This window comes from Haliotis asinina, chromosome 2 (genome assembly GCF_037392515.1).
Source record: "Haliotis asinina isolate JCU_RB_2024 chromosome 2, JCU_Hal_asi_v2, whole genome shotgun sequence".
Classification (NCBI taxonomy): domain Eukaryota; kingdom Metazoa; phylum Mollusca; class Gastropoda; order Lepetellida; family Haliotidae; genus Haliotis; species Haliotis asinina.
In genome coordinates, this window is record NC_090281.1 from 46423324 (window position 1) to 46448873 (window position 25550).

At 39.1% G+C, this 25550-nt stretch overlaps 3 protein-coding genes across 4 annotated transcripts in view; 2 read left to right on the forward strand and 1 right to left on the reverse strand.

The window, feature by feature from the left end:
* Positions 1–8316, forward strand: part of LOC137273813 (serine/threonine-protein phosphatase 1 regulatory subunit 10-like) — a 26278-nt gene extending 17962 nt beyond the window's left edge. For both annotated transcript variants that reach the window (XM_067806675.1, XM_067806674.1), the window contains exons 10-19: positions 1449–1620; positions 1952–2193; positions 2441–2494; positions 2749–2873; positions 3355–3430; positions 4089–4307; positions 4893–4971; positions 5239–5379; positions 5981–6226; positions 6435–8316. In XM_067806675.1, the coding sequence (XP_067662776.1) occupies positions 1449–1620; positions 1952–2193; positions 2441–2494; positions 2749–2873; positions 3355–3430; positions 4089–4307; positions 4893–4971; positions 5239–5379; positions 5981–6226; positions 6435–6544 (1464 nt within the window). In that variant the 3' untranslated portion in view covers positions 6545–8316. The remainder of the gene's footprint in view (positions 1–1448; positions 1621–1951; positions 2194–2440; positions 2495–2748; positions 2874–3354; positions 3431–4088; positions 4308–4892; positions 4972–5238; positions 5380–5980; positions 6227–6434) is intronic.
* On the reverse strand, positions 8310–17223 carry LOC137273815 (surfeit locus protein 2-like). The gene is made up of 6 exons (XM_067806677.1): positions 17118–17223; positions 16492–16649; positions 14215–14318; positions 13404–13553; positions 11662–11780; positions 8310–11034 (listed from the first exon to the last, which is right to left on the reverse strand). The coding sequence occupies exons 1-6, from the start codon at positions 17211–17213 to the stop codon at positions 10984–10986; spliced, it is 678 nt and encodes a 225-aa protein (XP_067662778.1). The 5' UTR covers positions 17214–17223; the 3' UTR covers positions 8310–10983.
* Positions 17224–17244: 21 nt separating this feature from the next.
* Positions 17245–25550, forward strand: part of LOC137273812 (axonemal dynein light chain domain-containing protein 1-like) — a 29983-nt gene continuing 21677 nt past the window's right edge. The window contains exons 1-8 of the mRNA XM_067806673.1: positions 17245–17288; positions 19034–19197; positions 19712–19884; positions 20803–20903; positions 22948–23056; positions 23776–23861; positions 24099–24155; positions 25362–25470. Of these exons, the coding sequence (XP_067662774.1) occupies positions 19074–19197; positions 19712–19884; positions 20803–20903; positions 22948–23056; positions 23776–23861; positions 24099–24155; positions 25362–25470 (759 nt within the window). The 5' untranslated portion in view covers positions 17245–17288; positions 19034–19073. The remainder of the gene's footprint in view (positions 17289–19033; positions 19198–19711; positions 19885–20802; positions 20904–22947; positions 23057–23775; positions 23862–24098; positions 24156–25361; positions 25471–25550) is intronic.

Below are 25550 nucleotides of genomic sequence, written 5' to 3' on the forward strand. Positions count from 1 at the left end.
TCAATGTTTCTCAGTCCCTTTTGGTTTATTCTGTCCTTCATGACTCCCACACTTTCTCAATTGGGTTTAGGTCTGGGCTGTAACTGGGCCAGTCTAAAACTTGAACATTTTCGCCCGACAACCACTGTTTTGTGTAGCGCGCAGTGTGTTTTGGGTCATTATCATGTTGGAAAATCCAATCATCTTCATACAATGTTTGTGCTGTCGGAAAAAGGTGACCATTTAGAATGTCAACGTATCTTTCTTTTGTCAAGTTTCCCGTGAAAACACACAATGGCGTCACTCCGCGAGCCGATATGCCACCCCACATGTGAAACTTCGGGCTATGTTTTGGTCGCTGGTAGATAGGTTTGACAGTATCTTTGGTCCAAATTTTCACACAATTAGGGAAAAGCCAAACAGAACTTTCATCCGAAAAGAAAACATTATCCCAATCTTGATTTTCATGAGCCCGACACCAGTTTAAACGTTTTTCCTTTTGTGCATCTTTCATCAACGGCGAGGGAATTCCACGTTTTTTCACCCAATTAAGTCTCTGTAATTCCTGCCTAACTGTTTCATTGCATACCTGAGGACTTCCTCTGCTAATCATTTCATTTCTGATGTTCTCAACACTTTTCAATTTGCCCCTACTCACAATCTGCCCAACTCTTCGGCGATCCACAACACTGAATTTCCTAGGCCAACCTGCCCCTGCTTTGTGCTCTATCCCGGTTCCTGTTTGAATATTCGTCAAAGTTCTGTATACTGTAGACGGAGGAATACCATGTCTACAAGCTAACACTTTAGCATCAGCCTCACCCCTTTCAAAATCATCTAGAATGAGCTGTCTTTTCTCTCTTGCTGTAAATTCTGCCATGTCAACACAGGAAGCCGTCTGCTCAGACAAGGGAGATAACTCTTGACGTAATGAGCTGCCTTCTAAGCCTTCAAGAGTTGTCTCCCTTATTTAGTAGGCTTAGTGCATAGTGAAAGCCCTTTTTCCAATCTTAGCATCATTAGAAAAAAAACAAAGATTTTCTCAATAATTTCTGGGAACACTGTATGGTGATGCTTTAATTAAGCAAGTGAATGAATATGGTTTTTCTCTGCTTTTTGCAGTATTATTGTGTCATAATGGTAAGGGACACAAGAATAGGCTTCACATATTTTTCCCACATGAGGAATCAGACCAAGGTTTTCAGCCTGACAAGCAACAGCTTTCACTACAAAGCTACACCACAGCCTTAGGACCTTTTAGACTTTAAGCTTTGTGGGTCATATGAGATTTTTTTTTTATTAACACGAACTGGGAACAATGTTGTGGAATGGAAGCACATGGTGGGGCTCTAATTTGTAGATATTATGGTCATGGTGAGTCCCTTCTTCAATTTGTTTTAATTGGCAAGTATTCGCATGAAGTTATGTATTGCATACTGTAGTGACAGATGTTTGTGTTTACTCATCAGTTTTACAAAGACACGCTGGAAACAGCAGAAGACACCAAGGATGACAAGAGATCACCATCCCCTGAGGAGAAGATGGATACCGAAGACGCGGATATGAAATCAGTAGTGGTCAAACTGGAAGGAGAAATGGCAAACCATGAACACAACTTCAAAGAAGGTCTTGAGAAAATAAGTATGTTCAGTTCTGGTGACTGAATCCTACATTTGTTTATAGTTTTCTCTCAGTTTGTTTTGTTTTTGATACTGTTTATGAATACAGAATGAAAGGCTTCGGACATTTTTCGTAAATTGATTTAGTTTTGTTTGTTGAAATATTTTTGCATTTTAAACTGAAGTCTGTGTTCTCTAAAGGAGGCAGAAATAAGGGGGTCCTAATCTGAGATAGGATTCAGTTATTACAGAAAACCTCAATGACGCACTCTCCCAAACAGAATTTAAAACAGTGTTGCCATGGATTAGGTTAGTTTGAAATTGAAATACATATGTGTGTGATTTGTTGTCAGCTGACAGCAATGCAGAGCCGCTAGAGGATCTTCCAGAATACTCCATGCAGGAGCCAAAGTCCTTGTTGACAACAGGGAGTACAAAGAGGCGGAAACCTAAGAAGAATGTCTCCTGGGCTGATGAGTCTAGAATACGGGAATTCTTCTACTTTGACTTAGATGAAACTGAACGAGTGAATGTGAATCGGCCCAAGGACTCCTTCAACATGCTGAAGAAGCAGGAAATGATGATGGATAGAAAGGTGAAATTCTTTAGAAGTCAGTTGCTTGTGTCAGTTCACTGTTCAGTAATGGTCATTGTATATTGCACAGATTGGGCACTGTCCTGGGCTTGAGTTGACAAAAAGGAGGTCAAGTTCGCATAGTTTATTATATGTTGAGACAGCATTTGTGCTTTTGCCTCCTTTTAATGCTAAAGAAAGATGAGCAATATTATTTTCAAATTCATTTTGATAAAATGTTACCAACTGTTATGTTTTTGTATTTCAGGCGATGGAAAGTGCTAAAAGGTTAATTAATGACAACATGATTGAGGCTATACCGGTGAGTAAAATGATAAGTTCTGAAAGCCTATTTGGGAGTGCATCCTAGCAATAATAGTGGTATGTTCAAGGCCAAGACCATGTGATACAGTTGAAATATTCCTCAAAGTGGAGTTCATTGCAGTTCACACACTCATTCACTATCTCTTCTGAAGTATGTCTCAAACACTGTCCATGTACAGACATTTGTTTTAAAAAGAAATTTTGTTGTTATTTTGGGTTTCCATTTTTCTGAGTGTTGATGTGTCTTTGCAGTGGCGATCCCCTCCATTATTTGATGACACCACAGCCTTTGAGTTTGGTGCCAACAGCACTGAGAAGGAAATTCAGAAGGCCAGAGAACAGAAAGTTCTACAGGCTATTTTCTTCTCAAAGACCATGTAAGTATTTGCATTGCATTTTGTATATTATTCCTTATCATGACTCTTGCTTATTTGTTTTCTCTTATTCCTCTTCCAAACGGTTAAGTGGAGACTTAAGTTCCTTCAATTCCCTAGCAGCAAATGTACAGTCCTTTATCCTGAGTTACCTCCCTTATACCCTCCATAAGCACCCACATGATATGTGCATGCCCATAAAAATGCTTACTTTATGCAGAAAAATGTTACATTTTAATGAATGTATGGTTGTTATTTCTTCAAAATTTTTAAAAATTATCAACTTTGTAAAATCATGATATATTAACTGAAAGATGGAAATGTATTTCTGCTTATGTTTAAGGAATCACACTTTCAACATAAAATATCAGTAGTTACTGCCTTAAATAAGACTGGAAAGTATCATTTATTGGAATTCAATGACATAATAGGTGAATAACAGTTGATGGCAGCAGCATGACATTGTTGAGTTTTATTAATGCAGGGTACCAGATTCTCCAAGCGAACCAGAACTGGAGTCGATTGAACCCTCACAACCAAGAATCATTCCCCTTGAAGACGTAAGTATTTTCCTTGAGATTTACATTACAGGAGGGGAAATAGAACACATGGGTTATGTGATGCATCACAAAGTCAGTGGCAAGTTTTGTATCTGTTTTAAATTGTTATTTGCTACATCTCTAGGAATTTGCCACTGCAACAAATCTCTGCTTGCGCCAACAATAGAGACCGTTCATCATATGATCAGTTGGTTGGACCCATGACGATCCATGTTAGAATGGTCTTGTCATAAGAGACAATGAATGGGATTGAGTGATCAGACTCGCTGACTTGGTTGACATCTATCATTATATCCAATTTGAGTAGATCAAGGCTCATTGTCATGGTCACTGCATCGTATGGTCCAGATTTAATTATTTACAGACCACGCCCCTACATATTTGGAATGTTGCCGAGTGCGGCGTTACACAACAATCAATCATTCCTCTGCCCCAACTATATTTTGTGTAACTGAAATAGTGGCAACATGGGATAAAATTTAAAATATAAGCAACTCGGTAAACTGTTTACAGTGTGCCCTAACAGCTTGATTATTTTTGAGTACACCATTACTTTTCTAAGGTCTTTAGATTTGCGAAAAGTGGGAAGCAGTTTGGTACATCGTTGTACCTTGAACCATTTGTCCACAATGAGCTGTACTCTTGTTTTCGCATACAGGAGAATGCTGGGGAGGAACTGTGTTACACGTATGATAACCTGTACCCCCAGACAACGGTGCAGCAACAACCACCACCCATCAATGTTGACCCCTACAGCTTGCCACCGGAACTGGCCAATGTGCTTGCTTCCATCCAACAGCAGCAGCAGGACCCATCAGCACAGCATGCCACCAACACAGCTCTGGCAAATATCCAGAACATTATTGCCTCTTATTTGGTAAGTCAAGGATGCCATGGAAATTTTGGGGTGGAATGTGTGTCACTGATACTTGTGAAATTATACTGACTGGTTTCAGTGTATGACCTGGGCAAATGTGTATTGTATCAATGCTCATGACATCGACCACTGTTTGAACTGCCAGGCTATAAATGTGGGCTCAGATTTTCAAAGCTCTCTTGGTGCCAAGATAGTCATAAGTGCCATACATTAGCATTAACTTCCGACTATCTTTGCGCTAAGAGAGCTTCGAAAATCTGGGCCATGGCAGCTGAGAATACTGTCTTTCTTTGGATGTGCTATGCTGATGTTACAGAAATGTTTATTTGATGGGGATGTGTTTTATCCTGGTGTCATAGTTTTGTTTGTAACTTACATTTGCAGTGATTCTAAATCTGTTTTCAGCCTAGATAGCATTACTGGTTTATTGGACAAATTGAATTTTGAAATATAACAATTGTTTAACTTTTGATGAAGTTCTACAAACTGCAACTGCAAACAGCATTTACGCAGTCCTCAGAGAGTTTGGAATTCCTTCAGTCGTTACATATATTATCTTTTCTCATAATGATCTTCTGTTTCAAGGCGGGATCTGAAGGAAAGACTGGGGAATTATCTGAGAATCTACGACATGCTTTGGAGCCATTCAAACAACAACTTCCTGGTAAGTGTAGGGATTTCACTGGTGACAGATGTGTTTCAGGTATTATTAGGCTGTCATTTGGAAGGATAGTCTTGAATTCCATTGCACAGTTGAAAACTATGTTTAAGATAGTTTACTGGCAGTTCATGTTCCAAAATGTACATCAGTCTGAATTGCTGAGGTAATATTTTCACTGCCATCTTCTTCATGTTGAGAAATAGATTGCAGGAATGTCTGCTGCTAACAGAAAACAGTGTTGTCCAATGTTAATATGTTGCCTTGTTTCAGACTTCATGCAGGGATTTGGTCCAGAGAATGGTCCGCCTGGACCTCATGGACCCATAATGCCTGGAGCGAGGCCAGGGTTACTGGGAACAGCGCCCCCAGGATTCCCGCCGATGGGTGGACCCATGCCACCCAGATTCCCAGGTGAGCCTCTGGTCCTGGTTTATTGACATTCAGGGGTACTTACTTTAAAGCTTGGTACAACATTACTCATTTTTTAAAGTGTCTCTTAAAGATGTCAATTTCATTCAGGAAGGTCACACAGAATTTATCTTTTAAATGTTGTGTAGGGCTGAAACGATGCATCAAACTTTTGATGGATTGCAATTGTTGATTCACAATTAGCAATTACTCAGTTGTAGAAACGAAAAACTATTGATGCATCAATAGTATGTGACTCTCAATACATCGATAGTATGTATGACTATTGTTTGTTTAGAAATTGACTTCCGTTGATGAATGTGCAGCGCAATATACAGGAAGTATCTGATTCGTTCACTTTGATGTTGTTACCTCAAACTTGACCTTGGTCTTGTTAGTGATCAGAAGTGGCAATAGACTATCATTATCACTGTTGCAATAGTTTCCCCCTACATAGTCGACCCTGCTTGTGTGATGTTGTTTTTGTTATATATGGTGAACAGTTTGGTATCACCATTTTGGTGATCTGTGATCCTTATTTCTACTTCATGTGATCTCCATTTTCACTTCATGTGACCATCGTTTAATGGTGTCCTTATTTCAGGTCCCGGCCCCGGCCCTGGACCAGGTATGGGTGGACCCAACCCTGGTATGGGTGGTCCTGGTCCTGGGATGGGTGGTCCCGGAGGGCCAGGTGGTCCTGGAGACAGTGATGAGTGGGGTGAGAACATGATGGGTGGACCTCCACATGGTCCCCCAATGAGAGGCAGAGGTGGGATGCCCTTCATGAGGGGAGGACCTCCTCGAGGAATGCCTCCTCGCATGATGAGAGGAAGGGGAGGACGGGGAGGTAAGGCTTCTAGTCCAAAGACTACAGTGTAAGAACAGGCAGATATTTGGCCATAATTCTACAGATGTCTGTAAATATTCCAAAACTGGAATTCATTAATTCTCAGCTCTCATTCTCTCAGTGCTCAAGAGCATTGTTAAAGGTTTTGGCTTTCTAAGGCACCTTGTGTTTTACAATGTGTCATAACTGATTGGTTTCCTGATTCCAGGGCCGCGAACACGACCTGTCTGTCGACACTTCGTCCAACCAGGAGGCTGTAGATTTGGCAATAGCTGTAACTTTCTACATCCGGGTGTAAATGGCCCTCCAAACCCATGACCATCAGTCCATACAGCTTAGTAAGGGCCAACCTGAGCCTGGCAACAGGCAGTCTTGTCACTGGTGCTGAGGAAACGGGTCACACCACTGAGACAGTGGAACAGTTGATAGATCATACTGATGTTACACACATCACAGTGATGTTGGTGAGGTTGCAGTCATGTTACTGTATTCCAAAGTCGATATTCAAGGTTTGATGAATGCTAAGAACAAGATGTGAGTTCATAAACTAGCCATAATGAAGAATGACACAAGAATGGGATATGAAAGCAAGATAGAAATGTGAAATGTCAATGTCTAATGACAGTGCTTGGGCAGACCCTGAAGTTCCAGTACCACAATACAAGATACACTGACAATGTGAGAAGTCTTGTCAGCATGTATCTCATTAAGTCTTTCAGAATCATCATCAACACTGATAAAATCTCAGCAATGTTGAGGGCAGCTGTGTCTAGTATTACGCAAGTCTTTTGGTAGCAGCCGGACCTGTGCATCTGTCCAAACTTAGTGTGGGACTAAGTCATTCATTTCCAAAGAACATGGACCAAAAAAGTGTATGTCATCATCTGGTCACCACTGTACATTTAGAGAACTGTATTATATCCAAGATCCTAAAAGGTTATACGCCAAGGGAAGTCACTGAAATCTCGATGTGGACAGTTCCAACAGCATTCCATGGTCATGGAGTCTGATCTCAGGACAAAATGGTCGACGTTCAGGAGTGGTGATGAGATCCAATCTCCATGGATACAAGCCTTATGGACTTGTTGGGGGATATGTGTGAGTGTGTGTGTGTATGTATATTTGTGTTTATCCATATTCAATGAAACAGAGTTATTAGACTGCAGAATCATTGAAAGCTTTGCCGACGAAGACCAAGTACTAGTAAATTCTTAATTGCAGGTAATATTGAACTGGGTTTAATTTCTTGAAATGAAAGTTATTTTGAATGTGATCTAAATACTGTTCAACAATCTTGTTGAAATAACATTCAACAACAGACAAGCTCAATTACTGCATAGACCATTGATTCTATGAAACTTTTAACAATACCCTGTTGTACCAATTTGGTACAGTTTGGGGAAGATTCCAGGCAAGACAGAAAATGAAACTTTTAATAATATTCCTGTTGCACCAATTTGGTACACTTAGGGGAATTTTCAAGGCAAATTAAGGAAATGGTGCTTGTTTTCCATTGCTCATAATAGTTCAGTATGACAATGTTAATCAAAGTGATTTCATGAAGGGAAACAAAATGTTCAAACTATTTTCTATGATTCCTATGTGTATATTCTCAATTCCTTCACAAAAACTGCATGATCAATCAAAAGTGTGTTCAGCATGCAGACAAATTTCATTGTACATGAGCTATGATAACTCAGTTGCTGCAAATTGACAATTTGTGTAAATGAACTGGTATTTTGATCACTGATGCTCTCGGCTCATGCATCACTCCAAAGTTCCAATATGTAATTTTTAAATTCGCTTGACGTGACATGAGTTCCGAGAAGCTAAATTTTTATGCCTTTACGAAATGGTCTTTCAAAGATGGATGTATGTTGACAGTGCTAATCACAACAGTGGCAAGGATGTTTATCCATACCTTGCTGTATACCTGTGATCTTTTGTACATAGCATGCTTGGAGGAAAGCAACTTTCCTGCATCTGTAAGATATTCCAATGCAATTCATGTATGCATCGTATGCGCACTACATGAGCAGCCGATGTCCAGCTGTGAAATGCAGCTGAATAAAAGTACTTCATATTTTGTACAGGTGTGTCACATCTTTATTTCATTGTACATGAACAATTAATGCAGGATCAACAGTTTCTTCTAATTGCACAGTTCACAATCTCATTTAAAATCTCTTACTCTAGTATCATACATTGCTATATGTGAAGATCTGTAGTTCCCTCCTCAGAGAGTGAGAGGATATGATATTTCCTCCGCAGAAAGTTACTTTTTGTCCACCTGACAATATATACTACATACAACTTACAGCCCAATCATGACAGAAATATACATTTGGAAACTTTTATATTAATTCAGGCCCTTCACACAATACACAAATTTGTCTTCAATGTGATGGCTGTTCAGAAACATCTACATAAAAAAATGACCTTTGTTTAATGTTACGTCCAGAAGTGGCCCTGAAATTATCTGCAGGAAACAAAATCGTATCACAGAGGTATTTTATAGAAGTAAAAGATTTTTTATGAGCCTGCACAGTACCAATCAACAAATGAAGTATCCATATCTAATTTAAGTTTTAAACAGGAAAAATGGTACTGAAAACATTACAAATAATACCTACAGGTACCTCATATCTTGTCAAAAAGTTAGACTGCAACCTTCAATAATATTCATTGTACTGTTTTCTGCATACATTATATACATAGTGGACACTGCGTGCATTTTTCTGCATCACATAAGACCTGCCACGACAGTGTTAGCAGAGGGACATTTTGGAAGCAGCTTATTCAACAAAAAGTCTATTCCAGGATGGCAGTTTTGCACTTACCCTATATTTCTGTCAACTGTCTTTCAAACTGGTTAATTCAAACCCCAATTTGATGCGCTATACCAAGTTTTCAGATGAAAATAGATTTCACTGTCACCTTACCCGCTAAACATCAAACACTTTGTTTTGATCAGATACTTTTAACTTGACTTTTCACAAGTAAGGAGCCCTATCTTATCAATAGAAACTACGAAAGTAACAGTTGTTTTGACCTCAAGGGCTTCATACCTAACATAGACGACCCAAAATAATATTCATACGGTAAAATGATCTGTTAACCAAACAAAGCTTCTCTAAATATGACATCCAACTGTGTAAAGTGTATTTTCACTATGGTCCAGCTTAACAAAAATAAATTGGCTGCACATAAACATACAACAAAAAAAATACATTGTAAAGTATGTAGCCATGATAACGAGGATCATTGTCTATACAAGCCTGTGCGCCATTCCCAGTCCGATCATAGCCCTACGACAGTCGTAAGTCTATGTCAAAGCATGAGTTACCATCATCATAGCGCTTCAGTTGCTTTCAGAAACAGGCCCTTGTGTTCAGCACCACAACTGACAAACCTTATCAGCTGGCACAAACCCCTATTAACTGTCAAAGTCTTACAACTGTTACACTCTAACTTCTGAGCACCATATTATATTTGGCATTTCATACCAACTTAGCAATGCTCCAGCTATACAGCAACAGTCTGTAAATAAACGAATCAGGACCAGACAATCCAGTACTGATGTGGTGAACATCATCTTTGCAGTTCCAAACTGTCTTTTTTCCTGTTGCCCACCTAAGTCAATAGGATTAATGCGGAAGTCACAAAATATATTCACAACCATCTTCCTGAGGCAAGATTGTCCACTTCCCGACATCAGAGTTCAGTTTTCACCTCTGCCCTTTAAAGTTGACTTTTTTTGTGAAGATATGACTACTGCACACACTGATATCAAAATCTATTTAACCAAATAAAGACAAAAACAAAAATACATGAACACTTCTATTTCCACAGCTTCCCACCGAATTGCATGAAATTAATTTAAAAAAAAAAAAAATCATTCGAAGATAAAATTCATTTCCAATTATCACCACCTGCAGAGGTAACCAACTTTCCGAAATAAGACTGGTTGGTTGTTTAATGCCACACTCAGCAATATTCCAGTAAATTTCGAAAATATGAACAGCAATGTCCGACGATATGATTTTATCATGAGGAACCTTGGGTGATGCCAGGTTTGAGTTATGAAAAGTACATTTAAAAGGGCAAGGGTGAAAATGAAGCTTTGACTCAAGTTAGACAGTTCCCACAAGAACATGATTTAACTTAATGAATGGGACTGTTTGGTTTTAACGCCACTTTTACCAATATTCCTCCAACATCACAATGAAGGACATCAATGGGCTTCAATCAAACCCTGGTCTTCTGAGTGACTAGCAAACACACTAACCACTAGGCTACCCAGTCACTCTGATTTAACAAAAGGTGGAGATAGGTCTTCAGATCAGGACATAATACAGCACACGACTCGACCTGCGAACATTTGCAACAACCATTCTAGTCTCTTCAAAGCACTGTGATTGCCACTGTTCGAATTTCCACAAAGTTCCATAAAAGAGTGACCCATGTTTCACACTGATCCAGAAATTCACTGATGCCACAAGTCCCTGACTTGCAACCACTCTAACTGCGAGAGTTCAATAGCCAACATGGTGCCGAGTTCGAATCCATCCCAACCTCAACCCCAGTTTCAGTCCCAACCTCACTGATTGATTGAATGAATCGCTCTTCAAAGCTCCACCATTATCAGTCCCAGTAAGACCACCTCACAGTGCTCCATTGCAATTTTGCATGACCATCCAGCCTTGCTGAGACTGGGTCCGTGTTAGAATGACCCCAGCTTGACAAATTAACCAATGCTAGTCTCCAGATTTCATCTTCTTGTGTTTTTTGGTCTGTTTTTGTTTGACCTGCAATTAAAACAGTTCATAAGAAATAAAGGAAAATAGAACATTTGTGACTGGTTACCTCCGTAATGATAACTGAACGTCTCAAGTAAGTGATTAGGCATGACTACTAAAGTGTTTCTGTATTGAATGTACGGAACAACAGGAGGATAGAGTCATCAATATTCACTGCATTATTAACTTTTTGTCAAGAATAAATACATCCCATTTGTTGCCATGAAATCATAATAATCCAAACGTTCCAAAAAGCACATACATAACACCAGACCCATCTATGTGCCAAGTTCAGTTAAAAATAAATCCAAAGTATCAAAGAGCACCAGTTCAACACTAGACCGACCTATGTTGTTTGAATAAAAAGCAGTATAATTTTTTTTCATGCCAACTGTAAGAGAAGTTTAGGATTGTAAGAAGGTGAATGAGTGAGCTAAAATTTATTGTCATATTGGCAATGTTTCAGCCATGTCAGGACATGAACAATTAATTGCTAAACATAATTAACATTAAAATATAAAAACCTATAAATAAGGACACTAAAATAACTAGATTATCACAGATATGAATCTAAAACTAATAAATGATTGTAAGAAACAACGGGTCATGTGAGCTAAAGGAAATCATCTAACCCACCCATTTTGATGTCTTTTTTGAGCCTGTGTTGCTCAGTGACGTAACTGCTGCTGCCTCCTCATCCTCCTCCACATCGCACTCGAAGTCCGAGTTGAGACCATCTCCTCCAAAATACTCAGCTGGAACATCAAGGATGAATCATGGAACATAGAATTAACTTTCATGTCAAGACATACCAGCCAGTCGTGTTCACTCCCAAGACTTGCAGACTGAGATTGAACTGTTTTCATCACAATATTTACCACGAATGCATACATCTGACATCTCTCATTACAGTAAAAATATAGCATAAAGTACTGAGAAGTTAAAGATTGTAATTTTGTTTCCACTCATTACTTACACATTAAATGTGAATATTAGCAGAACATAACTTCACATTTAAAGACAGAAGAACAATTAGTACTATGTCAAGTCACTATGGGCAGCAAAGCAGCCTTCAGTGCAGCGGGGCATTCTACTGATCAACCAAGTTAGAAAGTCGTGATCCATGCTGTCCCGATATTGGACCCCCTCTTCTTTCATTTCAGCAATATTTGTCAGATTTTTCTTGTTGACACTTTCCTTCATAAGTCCCCAAACATTTTCTACTGGATTTTTGTCTGGGCTTTAGTTTGGCCAATCTAATAATGTCATATTTTGGCTCAAAAATCAGGCCTGTGAAAGCTTTGAACAATGTTTTGGGTCGTTGTCCTGCTGGAAAATCCAGCAGATGGAAGTAAATGTCCCTCAGGAATATCTGTGTACGGCTCACTGTTGATACGCCTTCAAATGCACTGCCCTTAAACACAGATGTGCCACCCCACGTGTTAAATTTCAGACTGTACTTTGGGTGCTGACATAAAGGTTTTACAGTTTGTTTGGTCCAGAATTTCAGTGTATGAGGAAACCCCCACACAGAACATTCGTCTGAAAAAATCACAATGCCCCAGTTCTTGATTTTTCTGCCAACACACTGCATGCAGCTCAGTTATAACTGTTTCCTAACCACAGTTCCTCTATCAATCATATCCGACCTAAAGTTTTTTAAACTCCTTTGTGTAATTTTAGAAACATGAATACCAAGCCACCTCCTATAATGAACAGTCAATTTCTGGGCCTACCTGCACCTCAATGCCATATCCATTTGCAATATTTTTCAAAACATGATAAACAGTGGACACAGGGATGCCTGTTCTACTTGAAATGTCCTTGTTTTAGCACTCTAAAATCAACTTCCTCTTCTCTAAATCATCCTCAATGAGGATCACAGAAAATGTCATTTGTCAGCAAATAAACAAAGGGGATAACTCTTCACAAACTAATGAAAAAGTATAATGGAGTTGTCTCTCTTGAATGAAACCAAGCACTTGATAGCTGGTCAGTTTATGCTAGAAATCCACTTAAACACATTCCTAACATTCTCAATGATTTCTGGTCATGCTATATTTACATCTAGCAGGCAAGCGTATCATTACTTATCATGGGCGAAACAGGTTGGAATCTCACCCCTAATTTTAGTATACCACAAACAAAAAGTATGGGAACACGTTAACATTTGATAGTCATGCATGTACTTAAACATGGTGAGGTCATTTATACTCTAGGGTAAGCCAGTCAGCTATCCTGATCCTGTTAGTCACCTCTTACACAAGCATGGTCCACAATCCCCACACTGGTTCTCCCACCATTCGCAGTCTCACCAATAGACCAGTGAACTCAAAATCTAAACTTGAAACAGCTACCGGACAGGTAGGTTTCCTTACGTGGATATAGATCACTGTAGCTATCATCTGTGTCCACATCAGAATCCCTGTCTGAATCATAGAAACTCTTCCCTTGTCTAGATTCATCTTCCTCTCGTTTCCTCTTGCGTAACGGACGGAACGCTTCTCCAGTCTCCTGACACTTGGTCCCTGCAAACATTCATACAAATATATGTGTGACAAACAAGTTAGCACTCAGGAATCTGATAAAATATGATATCCAAAGGTCAGAAGTGTGTCTTACGATATGGTTGATGTGATTTTGTGCCTAAAGCTTTAACCTTTATCTTTTCCAATTGAGCCAATATTGTTTGATATTTGCTTGTTCAATGATGCACTCAGCAATATTCCAGCTATATCAGTATATGGTGGAGACAATCCAGTAATCAACAGCATGAGCATCACTCTATGCATCCAAGTCCGCAATCTTGACTACCTAATCCTGTTAGTCACCCCTTATGACAAGTATGGGTTGATGAAACCAATTCAGATCCAGCTTCAACAGTTCCCCCAAAATGTGGGTTTCAGGACAAATGCAATGTTTCAGCACTTACCAAAAGCACAATCTATCATACCTCCATACATTTCCAAACAAAAAATTTAAGGACTTGGAATTTTGTCCACCCTACTGTCTACAAAAATCCTACAACCAACTGAATAAATTATGCATGTAAGTCCAGAGTTCTGGGTTTTGTTTTGATTGTACTTTGATAATGTTGCTTCATTTTTTAAAAATGAAAATTTATCTCAGGGATAGTTTAATTCATACCATCAAGATATAATTTAAGCAAAAGACAGAAAAGTAACACACATCTTTTCAAGGCTTTGCCATATTTCCTGCCCTTCAAGTGACGGTCGACTGCTGTCGGCGTCTTGTTGATGTGGGTGAATGTCAGGAGGCAGAATAACTGATGCCTGGAATGAAATATGTGCTATTAAGATAAATTATCCTTCTGTCAATCTCTTTGTAATCATGGTACTCCAGATATAAACCTATATCATATATACATTCAGCAATTTAATCCATTTAATCATTGTTATATTTGTTCAATATACATCAGTCATCAGAATCTGTCACAGTTTTTGTCATATTATAGTGAGTGAGTTAATATTTAACGTCACATCGGCAATATTTCAGCCTCAAGTCATGTCATATATATATGGGCATTTGTATCCCAATCTACATGCATAACTCAAACTTCAAATCACTTTGTTTTTTTCCGTGATCATTGGATGTCAATCTCATTCTCAACGGCACATCCTATTTTCAATCTCAACTCCCTGAGGACCATACAACTCATAGAGCGACTAGGTGCACCGAGTTAATCTGTTTACCATCCTGACAAGGTACTCATGCACAACTGGATGGACTGGGACACATAGTCACAGTACTTTATCCAAGTTTACTGTACACTGCTGTACCCGTAACTAGATGTTTGCATGCACTTTATGTGGCCACCATCGGGTCATTTAGCAGTGGATTTGTGGGTTATATATTTTAAGAGCACAAGATTGTGTACTGTATATTAGGGGTTGTGGCAACTCTGAAAGAGACTGCATACAAAGTTGACTCCAAGGCTTTTACACCCACTCACATGTGAGCTCAATCCCGTCACCTTGAGCTCACTGAATCACTAGTCTGTCCATTTAGACAACCCACTCTTCATGCCCCACTATTATCAGATACAGTTAGTTAAAAATGTTAAAGGAGTGTTTTTAATCAGAATTTCAAAGAACATTTTAAGATTAAAGAGAATTACAGTGAGTGAGTGAGGTTTTATGCTGCAACATTCCAGCCATATCACAGTGGAGAAACCGGAAATGGACTTTGCAGATAATTATCAATCTCTGTCAGTATCAGTCAATACTGATATATTAATGGCATGTGTACCTTTTAACATATCCATGTTATTATTTAATTAATTTATACTATCCTACCACAAAATATTCTGCATATATCGCATGATACATATTTAGTGGAAAGCATAGGCATATCAAAGAATGAGAGCATCCTTGATATCCAGGGTATACATTACCATAAGTCTCCACGATACCCTGGATGCATCTACAGGTCAAATTCATTATCTCCCTTTGCAGCCTCTGCATTCTCAATGTGACCAATCAGCTCGGTTCGGCCCGATAAATTTATTACCTCCCTTTGCAGGCTCCGCATCATCACACTCACAGTAGCCCATCAGCTAAGCTGCCGTTACAACCTAACTTGCCAATATCAACAAAGGTAGCAGTTGCAGCTGCGAGGTTTGTTCGCGGTGTGATTTTTGTGAACTCATCGTACTCACACAGACAAATTGATAAGTCTGAAACTTTAAAATAACATATGGAAGAACTCCTTTTACCTCTAACAGAGAACCTCTGCATGGTTTGTGTTGCCAAGTTTAATCAGTTAGATAATTTAAAAAGCTAAAGTGAGTTGTGATTGGTTCACTCAACTTCCCAGTTGAGGTAATAAATATATCAGGTAGCCCTGTAGATGCATTAAGAGTATAGTGGAGACTTTTCAGAACATATGCAGAGGGTGGTTCAAGATGTTTATAGAGAAAAACAAAAACATGCACACACTCACACACACTTGAAAATTCCTGGATCCGCCTATGGTAGGACAGTTAAGGTGCAGTTCATGTGACCCCTAAGCATTTAACAAACCCAAACCCAAACCATGGTGTGCTCAAATTGTTGGCCAACCTGACCCTCTATGCTAACCCCTTGTCTTATGCATGCACTCAGTCTGCAATCAGTCCTTGCACAGACAAGGTGCCTGAGAACCTTCCAGATCAGATACATCATGTACATTCTGGATACTGTGATGTGCAGCTCGATACCTCAAACACATCCACATGAGTGGAACTAACACGTATATTTCCTTGGACCAATATCTCACATCCATAGCATGTTTGTACTTATTCTTTCACTCACTACCCTGCCCTACATCGGGCACCTATGTAAGGACCGTAACATTTCCTGAGTCCAGTGCTTGGATTCGAACAAAGTAAGGATGACCTCTGTGACATGACACCAGAAACTGCTACACTCTGAACATGCAAAGATTAAACAATTTGATCAGACTTACTCATGATGTTTCTTTGTGCTTGGAACAAGATGTGGTTTTAATCTGTCATAGTTATATTCCTTATCTTTGTACAACTTGATGAACTTCTTCCCATTCACATAACCAGACACAATATCCGGCTTGCAAGGCATCTCATGCCCACTTAATGTACATTTTATCTGCAAAAAATAAGATATAAAAAACAGGTATCAACAATGACAGACTATACTTTATTACCTTAACAGGGAATTTGAATTGGGTCGCCATGCTTGAAACAAATACAATGACTAACAACATAAACTGTGAAATTACTTAAAAAGAGATAAATATGTGCTTAATAATGATAAGACGATAACTGGACATGGAACATATGCATGCTAAAGTTGTCTCCCTTGGTACTTATCTTCGTAACATACTCCAGTTGAGGTCTCAGTCTGGAACAACATCAATCATTGCGCAACTTACAAGTAAATTACACTGATAGAACTGAACAAATAATTATGTTATTTCCATTGCCGTCAGTGCAAGAAAAACCTGTCATAAAATTGAGAATATATCATCGATCAAGACAACGTGTCTAAACTATACAGAAATAAAAGCACTGAACTAAAATGTTCCAACATTTGCCAAGTATAAACCAAGTTTACCTTATTTGAATCTTGTACATGTTCTAAAACGGGATATTTTTCTAGCAGTTCCTTAATTTCTTTTGGTAAAGCTTTCACGTGTTCTTTGGACGCCATCTTTGAATCTAGTTCTACTTCCGCTTCCGCTGTCCATAGCGACGTATAAACCAAAATGGCCGAAGCTTGATTTGTGTACGTGCGAGAAATATGTTTACTTTGTATTATAGTATCTGTGTTGTTTGATTTGCATCTATACTGTTTGATGTAACAGGTACATATCATGACGATGTAATTCCAAATCCATTTTCATCTTTGATAGTTTGGAATACCTGGAAATAAGGAGAAGAGGGATCGATCTTCATGAAGTGGTATCACTAATATGACTATGAGGTTGATCGGTGGTAACTTCTGTTTATTCATTTGTAAAACATTATACTCGTCGAATTATAAGCGACACATTGCCACCTGATCAACAAGGTTTTAAATGTCCCTATTTGGTGTTCCGGAAGATTCCCGGTGTTTGGGGTTTTCGACGATGCAAGACAAAAACGTATTTTTTAGCTTTAAAATCATTAAAAGTTTTATTTTTCTAACCTTGAGTGATGAAAGATATATTCATCTGTTTCACAAAGAAATGTCAAGTGTTACCTACAAAAATAGCATTGATGACATTGCATCGGCAAAACAGTAGCCACTTGTGTTTTCAACAATGAGACATACTTTTTATCCTACTACAAGAAAGTGTTTTGATCATATGACTTCCTATATTTATATTGCCTGTTGTCAACAGACAACTGATCTTACTGAATATGACAGTCGCTTGCTATTTTTATGTTATTGTTATATAGGCAACTGATTTTGCATCTGAAATGGTAGATCTAATAACAATCTCAAGTAAATAATATTTGTTTTTATTATAACTAGACTTGTGGATTTCAGTTGTCAATAAAACGTCTTACGACAGCAAGTGGACTTCTGCAGGGATTGGGAAAGAGAACTTTAACTTTCTGAATTTAGAATGGGCCTCTGCCCTTGTATCAAGAGTAAACTTCAAAATTTTATTCGGCCATTTTCATTCAAATGTACAAAATGGTCCATGGCCCATGGCCCCTGCCTTTCCCAATCCCTGCATCTGCCCTGCCAATGAAACTGTTTGTGCACTCAAATCGGGCACTCGATCATTCCCCCATTATAGCACTAGCAATGTAACTGTCAAAAACACCAGAACATCAAATTTAGCTAGCTTTCAGAAATATATTATGTCCCCAACTCTTTATGCTGGTTAACAATGAACGTAGTTTACTTGATAGTCTGTCAACAAACCATTTCATCGTGAATCATCATTCACAAATCGCTGGTTTGTCTATCCTTGGCTCATGTATGTTTCTATAGCTGTCATTTAGAGGAAATATCTAAATCAAATCAAGCAAAATGTTTCCCCAACCATTTCAGGGACAGATACAATTTTATACTGAGAGAGAATCACCGATGCTATATGTAAGATCAGTTTGGGGCTCAGGGATTTACTGCTTAACCAGCTATAAAGTTTAGTGAAAAAAGTGTATGCAGTGTTCACAAATAGCGTCTGACCCTCTGACAAATCTGGCAGATTCACCAGTGGTCAAATAGAAATCACCAACCTGCCAGCTCCAGTGTCTGCCTGAATATTTCACAATGTCTTTGTGTGAAGTTGTTATTTGTGGCATGTGACACTTTTTGGCTGTTTATATCTGAAGTCTGTTTATATCTGTTTACATCTGAAACTTACAGGACCCAATGTCCTGTTACTTTGAAACACCATCGTGAACACTGTGTATGTGGGATGATCTGGGGTCATTGTTATTAGTTTTTCTGTAAAATATTGAATAACACTGATAGAAAGAGAACAATGAAACATGACAATTTTAGAGAATGGAATAAAATTGGATTGATTTCAGGAAGTGATGAGATAAATTCTGTGGACTCCAAGACTCAACAATGAGTGCCACAGTGGTGCCAGTCAATGTGGATCCCCAGCCACAGATGCCAACCCCTCCACTGATGGACCGATCCTCTAGAATGGAGGAAAGTGGCACCATGGTGCCTGCTACTAGCAATCAGAGTAAGGATGCTTATTTACTTTCTTTTTCCCAAATCAGTGTAGCGATAACTGCGTTAAAGCACAGTTGCTTTTTTCGTAAAACAATTGTATGTGAAATCATTGTTGTCATCATTAATGAATTTGCTTACAACATCCACCACTCCATTGCCTAGTCTTATCCCAATTTTTTATGTTTCTTGCAGCTTGTATAATGTTGAGTTAGCAACAAAGAAAATATTTCTGCAGTTATCATTAATTAGCCAAACTACAGAAGTTGGTAATTAAAAAACGTGCTGTCCAGTGGTCTTGATGTTAAGTGTCAGTATTATCATGTCTCTTTTCTTGCTTTAGTTGTTCGTACGTTATGCATTATATGGGGGCATAAGCCTAGTGGTTGAGGTTTTCGCTCGTTACTCCTTCAGTTCAGTTCCTCACAATGTGTAAAGTCTATTTCTCTTAGCTGGAATAATGCTAGAAGTGGCATAAAAGTAAACTCACACACTATATCTTATTTGTATGACTAAATTCATTACAGGTGTCCTGCCCAATCTTAGGTCCAGCACATCAGTGGACAAGACGAAACCCCTCCCAACATCATTACAGAGTGACTTCCTTCCTGAAGACATCCTTTTTGCTCTTACCCAGGCTCCTGTACTGAAAGACAAACTAGGACCACCATCTCGGCACAGGAATCTTAATACTTCCTCAGTATGTTTCCAGATTAGAGACCCGTGAAGGTCCCGGGGTAGAATAGGCCTTCAGCAACCCAAGCTTGCCATAAAAGGCAACTATGCTTGTCGTAAGAGGCGACTAACAGGATCGGGTAGTCAGGCTTGTTGACTTGGTTGACACGTCATCAGTTCCCAACTGTGCAGACTGATGCTGATGTTCCCAGTTACACAGATCGATGCTCATTCTGTTGATCACTAGATTGTCTGGTCCAGACTCAATTATTTACAGATCGCTGCCATATATATGGAATATTGCTGTGACATTAACTAAACTCACTCCAAATAAGAAATTTTGTTTTATCCTGACTCATGCTATATTGCTTTTCTCCCTTTCCCTTTCAATGGTTACTTGGAAACTTGAATCCCTTTGTTCCCAAGAACAGTCAAAATTCACTCTGCAATCAAGAGCCCAGCTTTCACTCTAAACAAAGGCATGCTTTCATCACTCTCTCTCTCTTGGTAAGCCTGTCCTAGGGCCTGCAGTGAAGCCTGTAGTGCTGAGAGGGGACAGTTGGGAGGGCCAGATCATGAACAGAATAAGTATAAAATATTTTTATCATGAAAATGACAAGAGAGGCACATTTTTGTAATGCATAACAGTTGATATGAGAAAGCACATCCTGCTCTGATCAGTGAAGATCTGAGCTAGAATTGGTCTTCCACAACCCATGCTTGTCATAAGAGACAGCTGACGGGCTCGGGTGATCATGGTTGTCAACATATTATATAATTGTGCCCATGATATCAATCACTCTAGTGTCTGGTTACAGACCTCTGTCATGCAGCTGAAATGCAGCATTAAACAACAGACAACAAAAACATGATAATTGTAGCGTCATCAGACTGTTATCTTTATTTAAGGTGTTTTTCATATATTATGATGATTATTGCAAAGGTTCAGGGACGCCAGCGTCCTGCCAATGTCTGGAACTTCCAGCGGAGGGACAAATTCAAGCATCTCACAGAGAACACAGCTTGCACTTGTGGAGCAGGGAGGTAGATGGCATCAGTTATATACAGTTGTAACACCTCATGGTGTTTGTATGATACTTTCAGGGGTTCAAAAATCCTATCGCCCAATGCCAGGGACAAGTCAGTTTTCATTTCGGGCAATCAAATAATGGTATCTTACTTGTCCGTGGACTACTAGATAATTTCTACTTATGGTTTCAAACTGCAAATAAACTTGGATTTCATTTCATATCTACTGATAATGTAGCTATTACATTTCTCTATAGCAGTAATTTCGAGCTATTGTTCTTTGAAATTTATCACTCTTCAGTAAATAGTCCAGTAAACAGTAACATCCAACAATGTGTCATAAAATCAGGACAAGTTGCTTTCATGAAGTCACTAGCCCTGTGGCAAGTTGCTTTTAAAAAATATTTTGAGCCGATGTACTTTATTACCCATGTAGTCAACATATGAGCAGTTGCATACTAATCTCCTACGTCACTTGGGTGTTGTATCACATTAACTTGTGTCGTAACAGCTTGACACAAGATTCTAATGGTTTGATTGGATAACTGATTACCTCTTAGTTTGGTCATGTTTTGACAGAACTACTTTTTCATTCATAACAAAAACATGAATTCATTCTTTCTACAACTTATATGCATTATGGGAATGTAAACATTGCGAATGAAGCTGTGTTGCTGTTGAATTGTGAGTTGAACTGAGACATTATATCCGTCAAAAACGCATGTGTCATTTATATGTGATGTTTGCGCCGGTGATGTTAGCCACGAGAAGCAACTGCAAACCAAGAAACGGTGTGCTACGAGTAGTTTACAGTAGAGGGCTATACGAGGCAGTGACAACTGATATGCATCGTGACGTCAGTTACCGAGGGGTAGACAAATATGTAATGTGACAATACAGTGTGACGTCATGAAAAAACTTTTCTACAGTACGTAATTCTACTGCAACCTCTTTTTGAAACCAGTTTCAGTTTGAAACCATAAAATTAACGAAAAATATGTTATTTTGACAAAATAATGCATACACGACATGGGTAGTATATAAAATACCACACTCGCTCTCATTCCATATGAATTATACGAAACTCAGGAACTTCCCATGGTATCTTACCTTCCATTCACTGGGTCAGATACCTTAGGAAGGACACTCATTTTGTGAAATTTGTATGGAATGAGACCTCATGTAGTATTCTCCATCATTTCCATCATCTGTAATGCAAGTGGCCAGTGAAGGAGTTTAGGTTGATATTTCATTTCTTTTCTGATGAGGTCTTCCTTGGAGTATATATGCCTTTTCTGCTGTTGTGAATGTCCTCTGACAGTTGATAAAACACCCAGAATTTTTATCATGACCCACCTCATCATTCCTTCCTTTATTCTATATACACGTACAATGAACACATGTGGTAACCTATGTTGTGACTAATACAATGTCAGAGACTTTATTTACTGTCTCTATCCTGCCCTTTATTATGTTTTAACAATCCAAAGATGCATGAATTTTGTCTCTTAAAATGCTGTAATTTTGAGCTTGATTTGCATGTGGGGCTTGCATCCATTTGATGTTGCCTCAGGAGTAACTTTCTGTCATTCAACAATTGTTCCATTTAATCATTCCTTTTCACGTCTTTGATAATAATTTCGTTAAAACATTGCTACAACCTTCACATCACAGAACATTTCCACTACTAGAAAATACATATATATACCCCAAGGAAGACTCTCTTTGAACACCTGAAAATTATATGGGTTTTGCTACATTTTAATAAACCAGTTCATTATCTTATGTTGGTAAAAAGAAACACTGTTACAGTATCCTTATAGAGGAAGGTTGAAACATTATTGGGACAGTGGGGTAGCCTAGTGGTTAAAGCGTTTCCTCATCACACCTAAGTCCCGGGTTTGATCCCTCACAGCCCATTTCTAGTGTCCTCACCATGATATTGCTGGAATATTACTTAAAACGCCATAAAACCAAGCTCACTCACTTCAAATGTTGCTGCTGTTGTACTGGTTGTGACGATGTCCATGATGTATTCTTATTCTCCTCTGCATCCCAGAGACATCTCTTTCCTCTATGATGTCCCTCAAACAAAGACTGCTGGAGAACGGCCAGAGAAGACTGACAAGAGCATCATCAGACGGGATGCTGAGGAGAAGCCAAGACAGGTAAGTTAGAGCCAGTGTTTTGAGTTAGAGCTGATGCTTTATATACAGCTAGGGATGTAAGGATAAGGTGATAAAAAGTATATTAGAGCTGATGATTTGTATAAGGCAAGAGATGTTAGGATGAAGTGATAAAGTTGTTCGAGCTGATGATTTGTATAAGGCAAGAGATGTTAGGATGAGGTGATAAAGTGTGTTCGAGCTGATGATTTGTATAAGGCAAGAGATGTTAGGATGAGGTGATAAAATGTGTTAGAGCTAATGATTTGTTTAAGGTAAGGGATGTTAGAATGACCTGATAAAGTATATTAGAGCTGATGATTTGTTTAAGGCAAGGGAAGTTATAATGACCTGATAAAGTATATTAGAGCAGATGATTTGTCTGAGGCAAGGGATGTTAGGATGAGGTGATAAAGTGTGTTAGTGTTGATAAAGTGGGTTAGAGCAGATAAAGAGTTGGAGCTATTATATAAATAGCACATAAATTGTTAGAGCAGAAGATGTCTGTTTGAGATGATAAAGTTGGTCAAAACTGAAAAAGGAGATTAGTGCAGATAAAGTTGCAATAGAGCTGATGATTTCTTTCAGGCCAGAGAAGCTTGTATAAGCTGATGATGTGCGTCAGAGCTGATTGAGTAGTTTCAAGCAGATAACATGTGCTATACGTGATAGTGTTTCAGAAATGACAGCTGTTCAGTAACAGGTTTTGGTTAATGCTCCAGGTACTACAGCTCCCTGACACACTGTTGCCGGATGAGTACCACATCGTCAAGAACAAGGGCGTCATGGGCATAGAGTATCATGAAGAGTAAGACAGATTTATGACATTATATTTTCCCCTAGAGGAGGGACATTTATTTCCCTTTTTTCAAACACTGAATGTCATTCCATTCAGGGGTGGGAATTATTTTTTGCACATTTTCTTAATTTCCTGTTTTGAGAACAAAAAATTCATGTGTACCACATAACGAAATAAATACCATCAGTGATTTTTGTGAAAATGGTATTGATGTTTCTATTTAATTATAAATGAATTTGTTTACAGTAAATATTCAACACAGCCTGAAGACCACGAGAAGCATCTGGTCAAGTTTCCATCCCTGTAAGTCTGCTGTTATCACGTCCCGTATACATACCGTCTGCTTCCAGAAACACACGTTGCTAGATATCTTTTCATGATTTGCTTTTGAAACAGGTTGACTGGTCAGACACAAGGGAGAGTCAGATTAAGGGTTATTATGTTGAAGTCAAGGCTACACAAAGTGTATACTCTAGTATGGACTTTCAATGGTGGTAAGGTGTAAGCCTGTATGACCTGTATCTCCTTGGGCACTCCATTATGCTGTTCATTTGTTTGTTTGTTTGTTTGGACAGTTGTTTGTCCATTCATCCTTCCTTCCATCCGGACCCGTGAACTTCCCGGGGCAGAATAGGCCTTCAGCAACCCATGCTTGCCATAAAAGGCGACTCAGCTTGTCGTAAGAGGCGACTAACGGGATCGGGTGGTCAGGCTCGCTGACTTGGTTGATACATGTCATCAGTTCCCAATTGCGCAGATCGATGCTCATGTTGTTGATCACTGGATTGTCTGGTCCAGACTCGATTATTTACAGACCGCCGCCATATAGCTGGAATATTGCTGAGTGCGGCGTAAAACTAAATTCACTCATTCACTCACTCCTTCCATCCGTCCATCCTTCTGTCCGTCATTGGAGGTAAGGTGTAAGCTTGTATGACCTGTATCTCCTAGGGCACTCCATTATGCTGTTCATTTGTTTGTTTGTTTGTTTGGACAGTTGTTTGTCCATTCATCCTTCCTTCCTTCCTTCCTTCCATCCATCTGTCCGTTGATGGAGGTAAGGCGTAAGCTTGTATGACCTGTATCTCCTTGGGCACACCATTATGCTGTTCATTTGTTTGTTTGTTTGTTTGGACAGTTGTTTGTCCATTCATCCTTCCTTCCATCCGTCCATCCTTCTGTCCGTCGATGGAGGTAAGGTGTAAGCTTGTATGACCTGTATCTCCTTGGGCACACCACTATACCGTTCATTCCATCAGTCATTTGTCAGTTCACCCATCCTTCCATTATTGCTCTGTCCATCCTTCTTTCCCTCCTTCCTTCCTTCATTCCATTCTTCCTTCCTTTGGTTGATTGCTTGGTTTGTCAATGGGAGTTCCAGGCATTAGGTGACCAGAGGTTTAATTTCTGTCGTTTCCCTCCCTAACACACACCTACACTTGCTAAAACACACACACTGAAATTCCAGTGTGTTAAACAAGAAGGTCACACTGTTCCTTGTGTGTGCAGGAAGCCGGCCAGCAGGTATGAGGTCATCCAACTGAAGAGGTCATTGGAGGACATGCTGGAGAAGGCTGGTGTTGAGGACAATGATGTTGTTGTTAAGGGACCAACACAGGTGAGCATTCCACTACTCTACTTCTATGCTCTCATGTACATAGTTGACAGGTAAAGATCCATAACAGGTGACTAGCAGGA